This window comes from Gopherus flavomarginatus, chromosome 19 (genome assembly GCF_025201925.1).
Source record: "Gopherus flavomarginatus isolate rGopFla2 chromosome 19, rGopFla2.mat.asm, whole genome shotgun sequence".
NCBI lineage: Eukaryota > Metazoa > Chordata > Testudines > Testudinidae > Gopherus > Gopherus flavomarginatus.
The window spans coordinates 25,406,584-25,428,864 of record NC_066635.1 but is presented as its reverse complement, the minus strand read 5'-3'; the positions used below and the strand labels follow the sequence as shown (position 1 = coordinate 25,428,864).

General features: G+C 43.1%; 1 protein-coding gene across 3 annotated transcripts in view; it reads right to left on the bottom strand.

Moving 5' to 3' along the window:
* MYO1C (myosin IC) overlaps positions 1-22,281 on the bottom strand; it is a 139,379-nt gene that overhangs the window by 12,748 nt on the left and 104,350 nt on the right. For all 3 annotated transcript variants that reach the window (XM_050929287.1, XM_050929289.1, XM_050929288.1), the window contains exons 15-25: positions 19,506-19,600; positions 19,210-19,256; positions 18,816-18,896; positions 18,496-18,601; positions 14,432-14,549; positions 14,087-14,200; positions 13,836-13,912; positions 13,628-13,696; positions 13,313-13,397; positions 12,366-12,525; positions 10,464-10,547 (exon numbers count right to left, since the gene is read on the bottom strand). In XM_050929287.1, the coding sequence (XP_050785244.1) occupies positions 10,464-10,547; positions 12,366-12,525; positions 13,313-13,397; positions 13,628-13,696; positions 13,836-13,912; positions 14,087-14,200; positions 14,432-14,549; positions 18,496-18,601; positions 18,816-18,896; positions 19,210-19,256; positions 19,506-19,600 (1,036 nt within the window). The remainder of the gene's footprint in view (positions 1-10,463; positions 10,548-12,365; positions 12,526-13,312; positions 13,398-13,627; positions 13,697-13,835; positions 13,913-14,086; positions 14,201-14,431; positions 14,550-18,495; positions 18,602-18,815; positions 18,897-19,209; positions 19,257-19,505; positions 19,601-22,281) is intronic.

Here is a 22,281-nt window from a genome sequence, read left to right as displayed (position 1 = left end):
ACTTGAAGTAATTTATGCTCGTTTTATGAAATCCTTCTATTTTGTCCTCATCCTTTTTTAAGCTTGGCCACCAGAACTGAGCAGAGTATTCCAGTAATGATCCAGTTAATGTTGTATACAGTGATAACAAGAACTCCCTACTTCCGCTCAAAAGTCCCCTGCTTATATAGCTAAAGATAGCAAGTCTTCTCTTATCCACTACATCACACTGTGAGCTCATGTTCAGCTGGTTATGCACCATGACACCTACGTGTCTTTCAGAGGCACTGCTTTCCTGGACAGTCCCCAGTCATATAAACATAACCCACATTTTTAGTTCTTAGATGCATGACCTTGCAAAGTAACAGCTTTTGCCATATAAGGACAAATAGAACATTACAAACTATTATTTGTACAGCACCCAACGGGTATGTGTACACTGCAATAAAAGATATGCAGCATGGCCACGGCTGGCCCGGGTTAGCTGACTCGGGCACATGAAGCTCAGGCTGCAGAGCTAAAAATTGCATCATAGCCATTTGGGCTGGGGTTGGGGCCTGGGCTCTGAAACTCTGAGGGGGAAGGGTCTCTGAGCTCAGGCCCAAGCCTGACTGGTGACACTGCAATTTTTAGCCCTGCAGCCTGAAACTTGCAAGTCCAAATCAACTGACCCCAGGCTCTGTGACTCAGTAATACATATGTTTTGTTGCAGTGTGTGTATACCTGAAGTATACTAAATACTTTATAGATGGAAAAGATGAAAGGATCAGTCCTGAGGCATAGCCATTGCTAACTAGTTGGCAAAAAATCAGCATTCTGTTCAGCTTGCCAAGGCCCAAGTGGGAGATCTAGCACAGAACAAGGAACAAAAACAGCCACGCAGAGACTTTTAAATGATGTGGCAATAATTTAATGCAGGCAACGGCATTGTCAATAACCTAATTTTCCTGATGCCGCATTTTTGCTGCAAATTATTTAGAGGGCTAACTGTTAAAAACATTGTAGATAAGTCATGTTGCCTAACTCTCACAGTTCACATCTATAAGTAGAGCCCTACACATTCACAGTCCATTTTGGTCAATTTCACGGTCATAAATTTAATGATTTCAGCTATTTAAATCTGAAATGTCACAGTGTTGTCATTGTAGGGGTCCTGACCCACTAAAGAGTTGGGGGATCGCAAGGTTATTTGGGGGGGGGGGCACGTTGTGGTACTGCTACCCTGACGTCTACATTGCCGTTGGTGGGGGCACTGCCTTCAGAGCTGGGCAGCTGGAGAGTGGCAGCTGCTGGCATGGAGCCCAGCTCCAAAGGCAGCGCCTCTGCCAACGGCAGCGCTAAAGTAAGGATGGCCTGGCATGGTGTTGCCACCCTTACTCCTGTGCTGCTGCTAGCAGAGGCACTGCCTTCAGGGCTGGCAACTGGCCAACAGCCACCACTCTCTGCCCACCCAGCTCTGAATGCAGTGCCAAAGGAAGGCTGGCAATTCCGCGACCCCCTCCCCTCCCCGAAATAACCTTGTGACACCCCACCCCCCCGCAACTCCCTTTTTGGTCAGGACCCCCAATTTGAGAAACACTGGTTTGCCCCGTGAAATCTGTATAGTACAGGGTAAAGGCAAACGACCAGATTTCACAGTCCGTGACGTGTTTTCCACGGCCGTGAATTTGGTAGGGTCCTATCTATAAGTCTCCAAGATAAAGATGCTTTTTTAAATAAAGAAAACTACTGAGAACAATATTTTGAAGATCTGTGCAAACTGGCACAGCCATATCTACACTAACTAGCCATTCCCTGCACAATTCATTAGTCAGACGTTTTCAGAGATTTGTAGCCAGCAATTTTCATCGCAGTCTCCTCCTCTAGGAATTTGCCTACCTGTCCTGTTTTACTAGGTGTGCTTAGCGTTTTAAGGACCTTTGTAAGGTATGTAACTAGAGCTATGTATATATAAACCAACTGTATTTAAATTAAAATATAACAGATATTTAGGAGATATTCTAGCAATGTCCCACATGTTTAATATATTTCTCATTATTTGCTTTCACAGAGCTATTGCATGCAGGAAATGGAATCTCATTGGTGGTTTATTATTCTCAATGACTCAATATATCAATATGAATTTACATAGATCTTTTCATACAATCTGGAGAGCTGTTGGACTGGAATATTGCTCATTCACACATCTGATTTGCATAGCTTTAGGAGTATTGTGGAAAGGGAAAATGACTAGCCTTGCTATTCTGCATCTCTTGTAAGATCATCGTGTGTGTGTGTGTAAAAGAGAGGGTGAGAGTGTGTGTGTGAGAAAAAATACAATGCTACCTATCTTACACACAGACACTTAGAAGAAAAGGAATGGCTCTTCTATCTCTACAGCTTCATCCATTTTCTCCATTCAAAATGATCCTATCATCTTCCCACTTAATTGTTTTGACTATATTATACCCCCCTCATCCTCTGGTCCCTTGTGCTTCCCTCCCCACGATGCTGGGGGACACTTGAGGATATTATGAATACTAATATTGTAAAATTGCAATGAGTTGTTCCAGATATGCCATGAAAGATATCTGCAAAAAGTGTTATAATTTGCCAGATATGATACTCTCATTTGTATGTTTATATCACCTTTGCATTATGAGTTATAGATATGTCTATCTGTCTGTATGCCAAACCTGTTCTATGCTCCTGGGTGACACCTCCAGACAGTTTGGCATCTGCAGCACTGCCTAGCCTGCTTGATGGCCCATTAAGGACCATTAGCTATACAGCTGACCCACTGAGAGAAGGCAGATACATGTTATGACTCAGACAGACATGCCTGTGGACAGAATTCTAAGGTTTGAAGCCATGTGCTGGGCAGCTTGTGTTTGAAACAGAGGAAGCACAGGCCGCATGGCAAAAGGCTATAAAAGGTAGCTGCATCTTCTCCATTTTGTCTTCAATCCTGTTTACCTCACCTCTGGAGGAACTTTGCTACAAACTGATGCTTTGAACAAAGGACTGAATGACCCATCCAAGCTGTGGATGTGATCCGGGGGACTTTCAAGCCAGACTCACCAATACTGCTAGGAACTTGATATATGGACTTGGAAGTCATTATATGTATGTAACTGCTTTACCATTTAACCTCTCTCTTCTTGTTCTTTCCCTTTTCTTTATAATAAACCTTTATTTTTGGACACAAAACTGGCTGGCAGTGTGGTATTTTGGGTAAGAGCCAAACCTATACTAACCTGGTTATGTGAGTGACCTTTTGGGGTCAGAAGAATGTTTTTGTATATAAGCAGAGTTTAAAGTAACTTCTCACTGTACTGGATCTAGGTACTGATTGAGAGACAGAACTGGAATACAGGGGACTGTGTGATTTCTTTTTTGCTTCTTGATAACCAGTGTGGGAGATCAGAAGCATAGTTTCATAAAATATCAGGGTTGGAAGGGACCTCAGGAGGTCATCTAGTCCAACCCCCTGCTCAAAGCAGGACCAATTCCCAACTAAATCATCCCAGCCACGGCTTTGTCAAGCTGGGCCTTAAAAACCTCTAAGAATGGAGATTCCACCACCTCCCTTGGGAACCCATTCCAGTGATTCACCACCCGCCTAGGGAAAAAGTTTCTCCTAATATCCAACCTAAACCTCCCCCACTGCAACTTGAGACCATTACTCCTTGTTCTGTCATCAAGTACCACTGAGAATAGTCTAGATCCATCCTCTTTGGAACCCTCTTTCAGGTAGTTGAAAGCAGCTATCAAATTCCCCCTCATTCTTCTCTTCTGCAGACTAAACAATCCCAGTTCCTTCAGTCTCTCCTCTTAAGTCATGTGCTCCAGCCCCCTAATAATTTTTGTTGCCCTCCGCTGGACTCTTTCCAATTTTTCCACATCCTTCTTGTAGTGTGGGGCCCAAAACTGGACACACTACTCCAGATGAGGCCTCACCAATATCAAATAGAGGGGAATGATCACATCTCTCGATCTGCTGGCAATGCCCCTACTTATACAGCCCAAAATGCCGTTAGCCTTCTTGGTAACAAGGGCACACTGTTGACTCATATCCAGCTTCTTGCCCACTGTAACCCCTAGATCCTTTTCTGCAGAACTGCTTCCTAGCCATTTGGTCCCTAGTCTGTAACAGTGAATGGGATTTCTTCCGTCCTAAGTGCAAGACTCTGCAGTTGTCCTTGTTGAACCTCATCAGGTTTCTTTTGGCCCAATCCTCTAATTTGTCTAGGTCCCTCTGTATGCTATCCCTACCCTCCAGCGTTATCTACCACTCCTCCCAGTTTAGTGTCATCTGCAAACTTGCTGAGAGTGCAGTCCACGCCATCCTCCAGATCATTAATGAAGATATTGAACAAAACCGGCCCCAGGCCCGACCCTTCGGGAACTCCGCTTGAAACCGGCTGCCAATGAGACATGGACCCATTGATCTCTACCCGTTGAGCCCGACGATCTAGCCAACTTTCTATCCACCTTATAGTCCATTCACCCAGCCCATACTTCTTTAACTTGCTGGCAAAAATACTGTGGGAGACCATATCAAAAGGCTTTGCTAAATTCAAGGAACAATACATCCACTGCTTTCCCCTCATCCACAGACCCGGTTATCTCCTCACAGAAGGCAATTAGGTTAGTCAGGCATGACTTGCCCTTGGTGAATCCATGCTGACTATTCTTGATCACTTTCCTCTGCTCTAAGTGCTTCAGAATTGATTCCTTGAGGACCTGCTCCATGATTTTTCCAGGGACTGGGGTGAGACTGACTGGCCTGTAGTTCCCCGGATCCTCCTCCTTCCCTTTTTTTTTTTAAAAGATGGGCACTACATTTGCCTTTTTCCAGTCATACGGGACCTCCCCGGATCGCCATGAATTTTCAAAGATAATGGCCAATGGCTCTGCAATCACATCCGCCAACTCCTTTAGCACCCTCAGATGCTGCACATCCAGCCCCAAACTTGTGCTCATCCAGTTTTTCTAAATAGTCCCGAACCACTTCTTTCTCCACAGAGGGCTGGTCACCTTCTCCCCATACTGTGCTGCCCAGTTCAGCAGTCTGGGAGCTGACCTTGTTCGTGAAGACAGAGGCAAAAAAAGCATTGAGTACATTAGCTTCTTCCACATCCTCTGTCACTAGGTTGCCTCCATCATTCAGTAAGGGGCCCAGACTTTCCTTGACTTTCTTCTTGTTGCTAACATACCTGAAGAAACCCTTCTTGTTACTCTTAACATCCCTTGATAGCTGCAACTCCAAATGTGATTTGGCCTTCCTGATTTCACTCCTGCATGCCTGAGCAATATCTTTATACTCCTCTCTGGTCATTTGTCCAATCTTCCACTTCTTGTAAGCTTCTTTTTTGCCTTTAAGACCAGCAAGGATTTCACTGTTAAGCCAAGCTGGACACCTTCATATTTACTATTCTTTCTACACATTGGGATGTTTTTTTTCTGCAACCTCAATAAGGATTCTTTAAAATACAGCCAGCTCTCCTGGACTCCTTTCCCCCTCATGTTATTCTCCCAGGGGATCCTGCCCATCAGTTCCCTGAGGGAGTCAAAGTCTGCTTCTCTGAAGTCCAGGATCCGTATTCTGCTGCTCTCCTTTCTTCCTTGTGTCAGGATCCTGAACTTGACCATCTCCTGGTCACTGCCTCCCAGGTTCCCATCCACGTTTGCTTCCCCTACTAATTCTTCCTGGTTTGTGAGCAGCAGGTCTAGAAGAGCTCTGCCCCAGTTGGTTCCTCCAGCACTAGCACCAGGAAATTGTCCCCTACATGTTCCAAAAACTTCCTGGATTGTCTGTGCACCGCTGTATTGCTCTCCCAGCAGATATCAGGGTGATTAAAGTCTCCCATGAGAACCAGGGCCTGCGATCTAGTAACTTCTGCTAGTTGCCGGAAGAAAGCCTCATCCACCTCATCCCTCTGGTCTGGTGGTCTATAGCAGACTCCCACCAAGACATCACCCTTGCTGCTCACACTTCTAAACTTAATCCAGAGACTCAGGTTTTTCTGCAGTTTCATACCGGAGCTCTGAGCAGTCATACTGCTCTCTTACATACAATGCAACTCCCCCACCTTTTCTGCCCTGCCTGTCCTTCCTGAACAGTATAATCCATCCATGACAGTACTCCAAGTCATCTGAGTTATCCCACCAAGTCTCTGTTATTCCAATCACATCATAGTTCCTTGACTGTGCCAGGACTTCCAGTTCTCCCTGCTTGTTTCCCAAGCTTCTTGCATTTGTGTATAGGCACTTAAGATACCTCGTTGATTGTCCCGCTTTCTCAGTCTGAGACAGGAGTCTCCACTCTTGCACTGTCCTGCTCGTGTTTCCTCCTGGTATACCATTTCCCCACTTACCTCAGGGCTTTAGCCTCCTTCCCCTGGTGAACCTAGTTTAAAGCCCTCCCCACCAGGTTAGCCAGCCTTCTTGTGAAGATGCTCTTCCCGCTCTTCGTTAGGTGGAGCCCATCTCTCCCTAGCACTCCTCCTTCTTGGAGCAGCATCCTATGGTCAAAGAATCCAAATCCTTCTCTCTGACACCACCTGCGTAGCCATTCGTTGACTTCCACAATTGGACGATGTCTACCCAGGCCTTTTCCCTGCACAAGTAGGATGGACGAGAACACCACTTGTGCCTCAAACTCCTTTATCCTTCTTCCCAGAGCCACGTAGTCTGCAGCGATCCACTCAAGGTCATTCTTGGCAGTATCATTGGTGCCCACATGGAGAAGCAGCAAGGGGTAGCAATCCGAGGGCCTGATGAGTCTCAGCAGTCTCTCAGTCATATCGTGAATCCTAACTCCTCGCAAGCAGCAGACCTCTTGGTTTTCTCAGTCGGGGCAGCAGATAGATGACTCAGTCCCCCTAAGGAGGGAGTCCCCAACCACCACCACCCTCCTCCTTCTCTTGGGAGTTGTGGTCGTGGAACCCCATTCCTAGGACAGTGCATCTCATGCCTTCCAATTGGTGGAGTCTCCTTCTGCTCCCTTCCCTCAGATGCATCATCTAGTCCACTCTCTGCATTAGTACCTGTGGAGAGAAAATGAAAACAGTTGCTCATCTGTATCTCCACTGCTGGTACATGGATGCTCCTCTTTCTTCTTCTGGAGGTGACATGCTGCCAAATTTCTTCACCATCCCTCAGTCCCCTCCGTGCAGCCTGCTCCGATTGACCGACTGGGGAGTTTAACTTCAGTGTTTCCCACCAGTCTTAGAAGTACCTGCTCTCCCTTTTGTAGCTTCCCCTGGCACCCCCGTTCAGAGCTGGTTTATCACTGGTCTTTAGCTTTAAGGTCCTCTACAGCCTAGCTCACCTCAATTATCAATCCTTATGCATTATTGAGCCGTTGACTCCCACCTCTTATTTGCTCATGAGGCAAGCTTTTATCATCCTTTACCCCAATTTTCTTTTTTCAGTTCTTGAGATCTGCTCTTGAAGCCCGAATGAGGAAAAAATTGAGTCCATTTTCACTGACAGTACCCTCAGTGCAGATGAAACAGATGGGATAGGGGATGAACTTCTCTTCCCAAAGTCTGCTTTGTCTGTTGGAGTCAGAATCTTCCTGGTAAGGGTTAGTTCCATCAGTAAGGGAAACTGCAGGTCTAGGAGGACCGAAATATCCTCTGGTGAGATGTGTCTCTCTACCCTTCTTGAAGGGCATGGAGTCTTGTCTCCCCATATTTCTGGAACTGGTGTAGGAAGGGTATTAGTGATCAGTGATTCTTTATGGGACTGAGGTGGTACCGATGATGCACTGGGCTTCCACTACATAGTCGTTAACCAATACCAACAGTTCCAGTGCTTTGGATCCCTGTGTTTACTTGTGATTGGTACCAGAGCTGGTGCCATTGTTAATGCCGAGGCTGGTATCTAGGCAGTCTTGGTTTTATGAGTTTTCTGGCCAGGGCCATGAGGCTCAGGAAATAAGTCTTTAAGACCTGGTCAGACAACATGGTGCTAGGATGTGTGCTTCTGGATGTCTGGCAGGGTCTCTCATTGCACACTCCATTATATGTTTCTTAAACCAGAGTTCCCACACTTGCCGAGTTCGGCTGGATAAGGAGTGGCAAATACTGCACTGTGCAGAGATGTAGCATTCTCCTAGGCAATAAAGACATTGTTGGTACTTGTCATTGACCGAAGAGGAGTGAGGAGAGAAGAGACAGATTTAAAAAACCTAGGCATAATCCAAATTCCATACTGAGGAGGCAGGAGAGGCTCCCTGGGGTAGGGAAGGTATTAACTATCTACATTAAGTAAACTAACACTAAAAACACATTTTTAACACTGTATTTACAGATTGAAACCAAAGATCAGCTCTGGTCGCAAGGGTTCTGACTCAGATCATGTGGTGGTAAGAAGGAACTGTAGAGGCAGTTGGGTTGCATAACCCCTTGTTCCCTTAACGCAGAACACGAAGAAAGCAATGGCGACAGTGTCGAGCAATAGATACTACTGGAAAGAATCCTATCTCAGATTTGTAGAGCACATGTATATCCCACAGTGGAATACACACAGTGACCAGCACTCGAAATGAAACTAAATGTTTGTGTAGACAAGTCCAAAGTCAGGAAATGCAAATGCTAAGGTGCTAACACCAGTGGTAATTCAAATTATATTGCACATATTTAATATTTTCTATGCTTTATTTATTTGGGTTATATATGGCTGTTTCTACCCTAGGACTCTCTTCCCTAATTGATCTGAGTTACCATACCTCAAATTGCTCCTCAAAACAAACTTCTTCCATGAAAGCATAAACTTCCCAATGAGACTATATCAAAATACACATGCATCAAGGCAACCTAAATTTTGAGTACTTCACTTTGCAACCATAATGTTCTTTTAATGTAGTTTTTGGGAATTGATTTCCTAATTGTTTTTAAAAGCAAACTGAAAACCCCACCAGAAATTATAGCACATGGAACTGTATTAACCTCCAGCTTCATCAGCAGTAGGATTTGGGACCTTTAGATCCATAGCACAAAACTCTATCACTTGAGCTGATGAACTAACTAGTAGCAGTAGTAGGCTGTTATCCTCTAGGTGGACTAGCCACTAAAAGATGAGGAGACAGTTGTGAAACTGACTGTCAGTGGGCATTTGATGACAGCTTCTTCCTCCCAAGATGCCCTCTTTCCCTGCTGCTTCTAGCTACCCTCTTGGGACTCCTGCCCTCTCCTCCATCTGATCTTATCTGCCTCCGCCCCCCCATTCAACCGCTCTCCAATGCCTCATCTCCTTTCTCCTTTCCCCTCTATCAATCCCCCAGCCCCTGCTTCACCTATAATAAATAATGTTAATTGAGAAAAACTGCTAGGCCCCAGATCTGCAAATGTACTTAGGAACCTAAAACCCAGATTGGGCTTCAGAAATACCAGGTTTAGGCACCTAAGTCCCAGTTTTAGCACCAGTGCAATCCACAAAACTACCACCAAACTGTGTAGGTGCCTAAACTCACTCAGCACCTAAGTTTTCAGAGTAAAGGTTCTCTAGGTACCTCTGTTTCTGCCTCTGGGATGCTCACTGCTGTCTCCCTCTAAGTGTCCAGACACCTAAGCCCCAAAGTGATTCATAAACTGGGGGAAGATAAGCATTTGGCTGCCTAAGTCACTTGTGAGGCCCGATCTGGTAGGTGTGCTCACAGGCTGTCTACCAGATCAGTTCCTATTCAAAATCTGGCTGCCGGGGAAGGAGGTGATGGCGGAGGAAGCTGCAGCAGCACTTACCTTATAACATCTAGCCCAGTGGTTAGTAAATAGTCATTGGGACAAAGAAAGGGAGAATACCTCTGTAGTCCAGTGGCTAGGGCACGCACTGGGGGTATGGGAGTGGGATACCCAGGATCTCATTCTACTGCTCCAATCACTTGTTCATCACTTATTAACAGTGAAACAGCTTCAACAGAAGAGGTTGAAGGAGCCTCACATCACAATATCCCATAGTTCAGAGGTCAGAGCACCCTCCTGAGAGCCTGGAGACCCCTTTTCAAATCCTTTCTTCCCCTCTGGCAGGACAGGGGGACTTGACCCTGGGTCTCCCATATCTCAAGCAAATCTGCTAGCCATTGGGCACCACCAATCCTCCCTACTTCCCCCTTTTGTGTGGAGCACAACAGCTGCCTAACTCATTCCCACAAGACACTTTAGGTGCCTAAGCCACCTGACTCCAGGCAGTTTGTGGATCACTGATCACTAAGCAGAAATAGGTCCCTAAGTCTGCTTAGGACTCCTCGCCCCTGCCCCCCATTTGTATTGCCCATTGGCTAGTTTATGTGGCTCCCTACTTAGTGTGGTAGATCACATTCTAAGGTACCCATCTCTACCCATTCATTATATAGGGAGCCTAGGTTTCTAACTTGGCTTTGTGGATCACAGTGCTGTTCCTGTGATTTTTCTGGGCATCTAAGTGCCTGTGCGGATCCCATCTCTTGTTCTTAGCAATACTTGAGAGATCTGGTAAGTAACGTAAATGTCCTGCACCTGCTGTTTCCATTCTGGGCTGATTCTCTTGCAGTAGCTCCACACCATGTTTTGCATACACAGTTGTCTCAAGAGCTGAGATACCTGAAGAAATAAATGGTAAGTGAAGATGGCTTTCAATTGAACAAAGGCAAAACAATTCTAACAGAATAGAAGGAGAGAACAGAGAAGAGATATGAATGCAGAAAATGCAAGGCTGAATTTGGACAATTCATCTTCAACACTGTATGTTATTGCAGAAATATTTTAAAAATTAAAAACAACAAGTAATCTATTGCACTGTGCTGAGACAGTTTGTCCTGCATTGTACTCCAACCAGATTGTTTGGGCTTGGGGTTGGGAATTTTCCTCTTCACATCCTCCAGCCTATTTTGGAGGTACCTACGAGACAAACAAGGCACACACAAGAATCTTAAGGGGCCAAGAAGATCCACTCCCAGGAGCAAATTTTTGGAAAATGTCATGAAAATGGGGCCTTTAGATAAGATTTTATGGGATTATATTGCAGCTCAGTGAACTTTCAGGTGGAGAAAGCATGTATCCAGGGCACTGTCACCTTTCTGGGTTAGAGGCCACTCTTCAAAACATAAAATAATATACTGGACAGGAAAACAAAGTTTAATTACTTTCTTTATGGGTAATCAAATACATTCCATTGCTTTTCAGCCCAGTTTAGCCATTCAGGCAAAAGCCATTTAACTCAGAACAAAATGGGTAAAATTGTCAAAAATGCCTACAGAAGTCCCAGAGGTGTTTTTGAAAATTTTATTCTGAGCTAAATGATATCTGTCCAACACTTAAAATACTAAGACACGTAGGCATTTCTGAAAATCATACCCAATGCGTTAAAGTGCAGTTCTACTTTGAAAAGTTGCTTTTTAACAATGTTATAATTGGATTCCATTTTTAGTGTCACTTACTGACCTCAGTAATAATTATACATAAAATAAATTAAATAATCAACAGTCATTTCATTTTTGTAATTTCACAAAGAGGCTCAGTATAAATGTTAACTTATGTTAAAGCTAAATATGAGTCAACAGTGTGATACTGTTGCAAAAAAAGCAAACGTGATTCTGGGATGCATTAACAGGTGTGTTGCAAACAAGACACGAGAAGTCATTCTTCCGCTTTACTCTGCGCTGGTTAGGCCTCAACTGGAGTATTGTGTCCAGTTCTGGGCACCGCATTTCAAGAAAGATGTGGAGAAATTAGAGAGGGTCCAGAGAAGAGCAACAAGAATGATTAAAGGTCTTGAGAACATGACCTATGAAGGAAGGCTGAAAGAATTGGGTTTATTTAGTTTGGAAAAGAGAAGACTGAGAGGGGACATGATAGCAGTTTTCAGGTATCTAAAAGGGTGTCATCAGGAGGAGGGAGAAAACTTGTTCACCTTAACCTCTAATGATCGAACAAGAAGCAATGGGCTTAAACTGCAGCAAGGGAGATTTAGGTTGGACATTAGAAAAAAGTTCCTAACTGTCAGGGTAGTTAAACACTGGAATAAATTGCCTAGGGAGACTGTGGAATCTCCATCTCTGGAGATATTTAAGAGTAGGTTAGATAAATGTCTGTCAGGGATGGTCTAGACAGTATTTGGTCCTGCCATGAGGGCAGGGGACTGGACTCGATGACCTCTCGAGGTCCCTTCCAGTCCTAGAGTCTATGAGTCTGTGTGTCTATGTTTTGGTTGTTTTTGCTGCCAATTCTGCTACTTCAGTGTAGAATGAGAGTCACACATAGTTCTTTCTTTCTCACACATCACCGCTACTAATGAAGGTTCCACAGGTTTCACTGCTCTCTCAGTGACATGTGTGAGACCCAGGGCCTTCAATAACAAACTACAGTGCAGGACTCTGTCTATGCAAAGTAGTCAACTCCTCCTCTTTTTCTTCTGCCTACCTCGCAGAGTGATGGAGGGGGAGTTGGCCATGATTTGTCCAAAACACTCTTTGGTAAATTGCGTTTGAGGTTCATCAAAAAGGAGTAGCGAATGTAATCTAGGAAGTATTCATTCTCTGAGCAGCGAGGGTAGTTCCGGTAAATAAAACCTTTAATAAACCTGAATGGGCAGAAGAAGGTAGATCAGTAACCATTATGGATTGGTTTGATACAGATTATTCGACTAAAGAATCTAAGTGTCTTCCACTCTAATCATCTATAGTTCTACAACAAACCTGTTTAACACCAAGACTTCCTATGCCCCCATTACTCAAGGCAATTGACTATAAACAAGAAATTTAGCATCTGCAGGGAAAAAAACAAATTAATTGGAAACCGTCAGACAAACAGAAGACACACTTTGCAAAGGAATGGGAACTGGGCAGGGATCTGCGAAGAACTGAGAACATGTGCTCTATAAGCGACTCCCAGGGCACATAAAGTTGAGAGCAGATAGTACAGGGAAACTGTCCATAGGGATAGAGGATTCAACATATAAAAAAAAAATGCAAGGGTAATGTTTCAGTTCCCCTGTTGCACTGGAACCCAGTTTTAGAGGTTTGTATTAGAGATCTGTAATCAATGCTGTCATATAGGAAAAACAGTGCTTGTTTTCAGCCGCCATACTCAAACTTCACATCATAGTCTTGAGTGTATGAAAATAACTACAGATCCACCAACTTCTCCATTCCACTGAGGAACCAGAATTCTTGTGTTATTGAAAACAGGCAAATTCCCACATTTCTTGAGCTTTGTCCAACAAATGTGTTAATTTTTTTTAAAAAGTCACAGAAACTACACTGAAAAGACAGTTTATCCCCACCTGTTCATTTTTAGAAACTAGGTTTTGAGAATCTCCGTCTACATTACAGTCTATGTGACAATTTTTTCTTTTTTTAAAAACACACCGTCTAAGTGTCTCCACTGCCCACTTTTTCTTGGCGGCTTTTCGGCGTCCCTGGGTTCCACGCCACCATGACTGGATAGTTATTGCTGAAGACAAGAAAAACAAAAGGTATTACACTGGACAGAACTCCTTAATTCATATAATCCAAAATATTCCCTTCTACTCTATGCTTTCTGGCTTTTTATTCTTGCATCTCAAACTCAGATCAACTTCTGTTCCCCTTTCCACCCCTCCCCTTGCTAGAAACAGAATACAGGCTTCGAACTACACATGGAATTAGCCATAAGCTTATTCAGCTTCCCATGCCCTCATATACCTGAATGTTTCATGTGCAGGAATTTCTGTCGCCAATAGAAGCCTCTCCATGTGGCCTGGATTTTTGTGGCTGAAATTGGAAAAGAAAAGAGCTCTCTCTTAGAAATAGTGGCCAAGGTTGGGATTCTGACAGAGAATAGGTCAATTAAAAAAACAAAGCACACTGATAGCTGTCTCCTAAACCAGCTGGTTAAATGTGTATGACTTACCCAGACTCTGCTTCCGTATCTCCAAAGCATCTTCTGTTGCAAACAAAGTCTTGGGAAAACGAATAAAAATCTTTGTTCTGGAAATGGAAATGTATGATTATGTGTAAGAGGCCAGAGGAACCTACTTCCTGCCCTCACCATCCCCTTGGGGCTTCTACTCTCTCCCCCACCCTCTAGACACGGGGACCGTATTTAAACACCGACTCCCTATGACACTCAACCCCAAATTAGGGAAGAAATAAATAACTGACCGGCCCATCTTATACTCTTCCTGTTTGTAGCCTAGATGTTTTACAAGCACAGACACTCCATCATGGGGCCGCCCTTCCCACGTGGGCCATGTTTCTGAACAGAGTGATTTGTATCTGGAAATAAACAAGTGAGAGACTTTATAACGAGAAGTAAATTGGAGCACTTCTGCAAGGTACAAAGGGGGAGTCACAGTGCCTCTCTCTCAGACAGAGATTCATTTTGGTAACCAAGGCCTTCTAGTTAAACAGACTACATGTTTGCTGTATAGAAGCTTCGTGTTCTGAACACATCAGTGCAGAGATGGTGAGGGAGAACAGATTTGAGACAATTACTGTAAATCCTACCTCTGCAGGAATATTTCATATTTCCGGCGATAAGCAAAACCAGCTCTGCGCACTCTCAGGTTCTCCATCAGTCCTAAGTACTTCACTTGATGTCGGATCAGAACTTCATCAAACCGACCTAGAAATCACATTACACTGTCTTTCAATCTAGAAAAGGGTTCTTTAGTCTGGAAAAGGAACTGTTCTGGTATCAGCTCTTTGTAATCACTCTGCCAACTAACCAACTAGATAATAACTAACTTTGCCATCAGGAACTCAGCCAAGGTATCAACTAAGTGAACATTCCATTTGCCACGCAAAGTCAGCCTTCCTCACTCATACAGTACTAAGAAGTTCTCCTCATATATAATAGCCGAATCCAAGGCTGGCCAGCTCAATACCAGTTGGGTAGTGTCATTCTTAAGAACTCCAGGGACCAGGAGGAGTCTTGAAGGCTGGTTATGTAGGATTGCCAGGTGTCTGGTTTTCAACCAGAATGCCTGGTCGAAAATGGACCCTGGTGGCTCCGGACCGGGCCATTAAAAGTCTGGTTGGTGGTGCAGCGGGGCTAAGGCAGGCTCCCTGCAGCTCCCAGAAGCAGCGGCATATCCCGCCTCCGGCCCCTACGTGTAGGGGCACTCCACACGCTGCCCCGACCTCAAGCACTGGTTCCGCAGCTCCAATTGGCCAGGAACTGCGGCCAATGGGAGCTTCAGGAGCAGCACCTGCTGATGGGGCAGCACACAGAGCCACTTGGCCACACCACCATGTAGTAGCCAGAGAGGAGACATGCTGCTGCTTCTGGGAGCTGCCTGAGGTAAGTGCCTCCCAAAGCCTGCAATCCCTCCGGTGCCTCAACCCTCTGTCCCAGCCCTGACCCTCCTCCTGCCCTCCGAACCCTTTGGTCCCAGCCCGGAGCACCCTTCTACACCCCAAACCCCTCATCCCCAGCCCCACCCCAGAGCCCGCACCCAGCCCCCATCCCGGTGCCCTGATCCCCCTCCTGCACCCCAAATCCCCCAGCCCCACACCAGAGCCCTCACTCCCCACCCAGAGCCCTCACTCCCCACCCCAATGCCCTGCCCCAGCCCAGAACCCCCTCCCGCACCCTGAACCCCTCATTTCTGGCCCCACCCTGGAACCTGCACCCCAGAGCCTGTACCCCTTCCTACACCCCAATCCCTTGCCTCAGCCTGGAGCCCCCTCTCATACTCTGAACCCCTCGGCCCCACCCCTCAGCACCCTCCCACACCCTGACCCCCTGAGCCAGCCCAGTAAAAATGAGCGAGTGAGTGAGGGTGGGAAGAGTGAGTGACGGGGGTGGGGGGGAATAGAGTGAGTGGGGATGGGGCCTCATTTGGAGGGGAGGAGCCTCATTGGAGGGAACTGGCAGGGGGCAGAGCAAGGGTGTTCAGTTTTGTGTGAGTAAAAAGTTGGCTACCCTATGGTTATGTTGAGCTTTATTATGGATTGTTCAGTAACATTGTTGAAAGAAAGCACAAAACAGATTCAAAGAAATATAAACAGAGTTTGTTGGAGCTAAAAGAGCTGCTAAATAGGTGGTTTCAAGGCTTCTGGTGAGATTACAGATTTGTTACAGCAACACACCCAAACCTTTCTATGGGGACAAACATATTCACATATGAACCATGTGGAAATGTGACAATGGACATGGCTTCGATTTCTTTGGACTTTTCTCAGGAGCGCTGAGCAACTTACACAGCTCAGCATGACAGCAATCCTTTTAGTGTGACAAAGACTGGCGTAACATCATAATCATCACCACTACCACATTATCCAGCCAAGGTGGACTGATTTAAAATCACCAATTTTAATCATTTAAACCAGCAAGCAGGTAACCATGATGGATATCTTTGATTTTAATAATGTTTTGTATTTGTACTTTTTAGTTATTGATTCTCATTAATTGGTAACCATTAAAAAATGTTATTTTCAACTAACATTAATTTTGGTGCTTTTTTTTTTTTTTTTTGCTAGTCATGAGGATACAATATATCTATACATATTATTTAATCAGTTACATAGCTTAACTTACATTTATTTACATTCTTAAAATTATGTTAGGAAATACATCATTTACCATTTTCTAGTTATTAAATGCTTAACGTTTTACCTGTGATTTGTGTCAAGCTCAGTTTGGATGGCAATTCAAATTCAATGGAAAAATGCACAAAAAACAGCATTTTAATTTTTTTTTAACAAAATTACCTTTGGATATATTAAAAAAACAACATTTTTTATTTTATTTTATTTTTTAGCAAAAACAAGTTTTGCATTTAAAATTAGCTGATTTATTAAACAAAGAAAGTATTATTTGCTGTAAGTGAAATGAACGGATTGTTTCTGGTCACCACGTCCTTTAAGATGTTAGAACTAGATTACCTCATTCTCTTCCACCTAGTTTTATTCATAGATTGGAAGAGGAAAACATGCTTTCCTGCTTTTTTCTATTCCCAATTGGTTTCTTAATTTTTAATCAACTAGTCATTGAACTGAACTAGCTGAATAAACTGAATGAAGAAAATATTTTCTCTTCACCTTCAGAAGAGCCTACTGCTGTCCAAAGCCGCTTTAGCAATTCAACAAACCCTGGTTCCAGGGGCTTAGCCAGTGACTTCCTGTAGTTCAGTGGTTGAACCATCTTTAAAACTTGGTAGCAAACATGTATTGCTTAATAATATTTTTTGTATTTAATTTAAATTTTAATTGATCATAAATTATGCTTTGATATAGGTTACCAGTTTTAAATTTTATTTTAAATAGATTTAGTTTTAACAAATAAACCTGTATAATTTAAATAAAAAATAATCAATTTTTATCCACTGTCACCAGCACTGGCATCCCCACCATCCCCACCGCACATGGAGGTTTGGGGATTTATCATCACATCTTTGGGTCTTCTATTTCCCAGACATTCTGACAAGACTACACAAGAAGGGGAAACTGGATAACATCAACATCTCTCTAGCTACATCATGAATAATTGTTGAAAAGAGTCACATCTCAGAACTTAGCTTATTGAACTGGTCACAGCAAACAGCAATTCTTGCCTGCCAACAGTACCTAACTGGGCCACAGGCCATGTGCTGTGCCTATGATCTTCCTGTAACTGAACTGCAAGCACCAAGAATAGAAGTTGCATTTTCCTATCTGTTGCTATTCTTCTCTCTCTTCCCCTTTGTGTTTTTGACATGTTTTGTCTTAAAAAGAAACAGCATCAATGAAAAAATATCAGAGATACCACCTGAGATGGATACTTTCCTCAACAAGGATACCTGATGCCATTTAAGAGACTTTTAAGCAAGAATTTCCCTTTAAAAGATGCTATGACAATGGGAGAGGGAAAGAGGGAGAATAAGAAAGCTTGTTAAAATGAAGGATTTAATTATGTTTCAAATTTTCAACTCTGACAAGTTTTAATGGTTTTCCCCTTTATTTTTATATATGTTTAATACATTTTATTGAGCATTTCTTGCTTGGCAATGGAACACCAAGCAAAATAAAGTCCCTGGCAATAACACCCAAACTCAAATTACTATTAATATAATAACAATAAACAGGCAGCAACAAACAGCAAAGCTTAAAAAACAGATTCATAGATTTTAAGGCCAGAAGGGGGACCATTAGATCATCTTGTTTGACCTCCTGTATAACACAGGCCATAAAGCAACCTAATAACTATTTAGGATTCTTAGGAGACAGGAACTAGGTACAGAATCAGAATGGAGAGGCTGGGATCGTTGATGATGGTCATTCTACATCCTGATAGCACTTCTCCAGTGACTAAGTCATGGGTACGATGAGGGCAAGAAAATAATTGATCATGAATACAGAATAGACACAAGCTTGTCTCTTTCACCAACAAAAGTTGGTCCAATAAAAGATATTACCTCATCCATCTTGACGCTCTACAAATCAATTATTTTATCTTAGCGGAATTTGGACAGCATCTTTACCTGATCTCTGCCCCAAGTTATAACTCTTGGTGTGAATTTCCTAAACATTCCTAAAGACTGGAAATTTCCTGAAGCAGCAGACGAGAGAGAGAGACACTAAAACCTTACCAGCTTGTTTAGCATCATTAGGTTTAATGCAGCGAATGTACGATGGCTCCTTGGACATCAGAATTTCCATTAGTTTGGACAGACTGTTCTTAAACTGAGTTGCCGCCTAGAAGAAAGAAGACAACTCAGATATGTAGTGACTGATTATGACTAGTTTTTGTGACACTGCACCACATGCATAAGGCTAAGAACAAACTTTTCAGTATCAAAGCTTTAAACATCATGGAAGTCCTATTTTATACCACAATCTTAGAGAGAAGGAGACATTATCTTCAGCAATTGGAAATGACTATGCTTCAGTCCAACTCTTGTGTTCTTACAGTTTCAGGTCTCTTTTTATCTGTCAACTCAGTCCTCTCAAAACAATTATTTATGATGGGATTCTCCGAGCTGCACATGGTCTAGAAAGAAACAGCAGAGGACAAATGCATTAAAAAATTTTGAAGGCAGACTGGACAAAGTACTAGAATGTATATTTTTGCGAGTTGGCAGGGGAACAGATGAGACCCAGTTTGTCTTTTATTTCTATGATAAACACCAAAGATAAAACAAACTCTGAGATCTCAGGTTTTTTTGCATAGTGTAGCCATGTGAACAATGCATCCTGAAGACTGAAAGGTCCAAGACAGAGATGATACCTTCAGAGCCCTCTCCATTCTCAGCTTGATCCTTTACAATGCTCCACAAAACAGGCAGTTCTCTATCGACACTCACCTCCTTCAGGTTCCGAAATAGAAGGTCATTGTTTTTATCCAGAAAACCTAGAGAAAAACAAACAACTCAATCTGCTGTGGCTGTTTCATGGGAAGTCCTCCTCAGTAAGGCAGGACCTTGAGCTGGAAAAGTAATTTGATTAATCAAATTACATATTTAGATATTGTGTGAATGTATTAATCTGAACAACAGGAGATAGGAGGAGAAAAAGGAAGTAACTGTCTGAAGTGGGGGAAAACGGGAAAGAAAAGTGACCCTGGTGTTAGGCAATGGTGCAGTTGTTGTGTAACATTTACCTGTGACACTGTAGGTGACCTCTCCAGCATAGTGCAAGAGACGGAACTCTTCTCGGCCTAGAGACTTCCGAGTCTTCTGGTCAGCCAGCTTATGTCTGGGGAGAAAGCAAAAAGGCTTAATGGGGAGAAGATACTAGCCTCAAATAGGATTCATCTACATGTACTACTGATGCTAAGTACAGAACCATCACAGCTCTTGGCAGAGGGATAGGACCGGAGGAAAACAGGTAATCTGACACTGTGTTTCTCTCTAGGAACAGCAATACTAAGGTAAATGGGAGCCACAGAACAGCAACTATCACTCCAATACCAGAAAAAATATTTGGACTTGTTCCAAAAGGGATAAGTGATTAACTTTTTAGAAGAAAGGGGATCAACTCTGCGTGCATGTGAAATCAAACTGGAGACAGCAGGCCAGAGACCTGAAGGTTTCTGGTAACAGAGATTAAGTTATCAGGGAACCCACTCTGGGAGGTTGTCACAAGGATGATGCCATTCAGACCTTGAATTGAGAATATGAAAAGGTTCAGGGATTTTTGAAAAGACCTGGCTTATTGATGTTGCAGTTTTTAAAATTACCATTCTAAAAATTTTAAGCACAAGTTAGACAAACACTTGTCAGGGATGGTCTAGATAATACTTAGTTCTGTCATGAATGCAGGGGACTGGACTAGATGACCTCTCAAGGTCCCTTCCATTCCTATGATTCTATGAAATGGAGATAAAGCAACCTGAAGGGCAAAATTAGGGACTGCAAACCCGCAAAATTTGTGTGAAGGCCGTAGAGATACTTTATTAGAGTCAAAGAAGGGGCAATATCCCAGAATGTCAACTAGAAAGCAGAAAGCCACAGTGAATGGTGCTACATAAAAAAACTAAAGGAAGATTCACTACAATAGCAGCAGTATTGTTTAAATCTCACTAAAAATCATACATTTCCAGTCCATGCTCTACTTATTCCTAGTTTGGACTCTTGCAAGAGTTTTCTGGCTGATCGTCCTGAATTGTTTCTCTGGTTTGCAAACTATTTAACATTCAGCAGTTTGTCTGGATATTTACACTCTCCTGACTCCTGTGTTAAGATTTTATTTAGTGATTGCATTGGCTATTTTTGAAATAGAGGATTAAATTAAAAACTTCTTTAAAGTTCTTCAGATTTCTTTTTATCTGAGGAACCTAACAATGACCTTTAGTGTCTGATTTCTCTTGTACCTACTCTGTTTTTGTAGGCCTCTCTCCTGTATGAAATGTGTACGGATGATTATCTCAGTTCTTTCTACATTTCTGTGTTATAAGTAATTTTATTTCTTGTATATTTTTACTGTATTTATGCTGCTTGTTTTTTATTGTTGTGTTATAAAGGGAAAGAACAAGTTGAAGGCTATTTAGATAAGTTAGGTCTATTCAAGTTGGCAGGGCCTGATGAATTATGTAGGGTACTTAAGGAAGCACCTGAATCAATCTCAGAACAGTTAGTGATTATCACTGTCAAACTCAGAGGATCTATCTAGTGAGGTCCCACAGGAGTCTGTCCTTTGTATGGAACTATTCAACATTTTCAATAATGATTCATTAATTATTTGGATGTAGACTATGCTTATAAAATTTCTGGATGACCCCAAACTGGGAGGGGTTGCTAGCTCTTTGGAGGACAGGATTAGAATTAAAAACTAATACAAAATGGGGAATAACTGGGCAGGCAGTGGTATTGATGAAAACAATGAAAAGGTGTGGCAACTGTGGTTCTTTGAGATGTGTGTCCCCATGGGTTATCCACTTCAGGTGTACATGTGCCTCTTGAGCCTTTGATTGGAGATTTTCCATTAGCAGTGTCCATTCAGCCTGTGCATGCGCTCTGTATAACCTTGTGCCATGCTGCAACAGTATATAGTGCTGCATGGACGAACTGCCCTCAGTTCCTTCTCTATCCGAATGTCCAACAAAAACAGTCTGAAGCAGAGGAGATAGTGAAGCACCTGTCGGGGGACACATCTCAAAGAGCCACAGTTACTACACAAGGTGAGTAACCTTTTCTTCTTCTTGAGTAGCATCCCTATGGGTGCTCCACTTCAGGTGATTCCTGAACAGTATCCTCACAAGGAGGAAGCTTCGGAATCAAGTCCAAGACTGAAGACAATACAGCAGAACCAAGTGCTGCATCCGATCTACAGCATGGACCAAGGCATAGTGTTTAGAAAAAGTACTCACTGAAGTCATAGTAAGTCTGGATATCTCACACACTGGAATGTTTTTGAGTAAAGCTGAAGAAGTTGCTTGCGATTTGGTAAAGTGTGCTACAATCCTCTGGAGAGGAAAACCACTAGCAGCACCACAGCAGGAAATAACACACTCAGAGATCCATCTCAACAGTCTCTGTGAAGAGATCATGGACCCCTTTGATCTATCTACAATGGAGACAGAATCTAGGTGATATCCAAAATTGTTTGGTCATGTCCAGTTAAAAGGCCAATGCCCATTGTACATCAACATATGAAGGGAAGTCTCCCACTGAGACTTATGTGGTTTAGAAAAAAATACCGGTAGATGAATAGACTAAGATGTAAATTTGACAGCAACCCAGATAAGAACTTTGGGTGCGGTCATAGGGAGACCTTGTCCTTGAAAAATACAATAAGTGAGAGGTCTGCGATCAAGACTACAATTTCTCCAATTCTGTGGGCGGGTGTGATATCTACTAGAAAGGTTGTCTTAATAGATAAGTGAGGCAAGCAGCAAGCAGCAACAGGATCAAACGGAGGTCTGATAAGGTATCTAA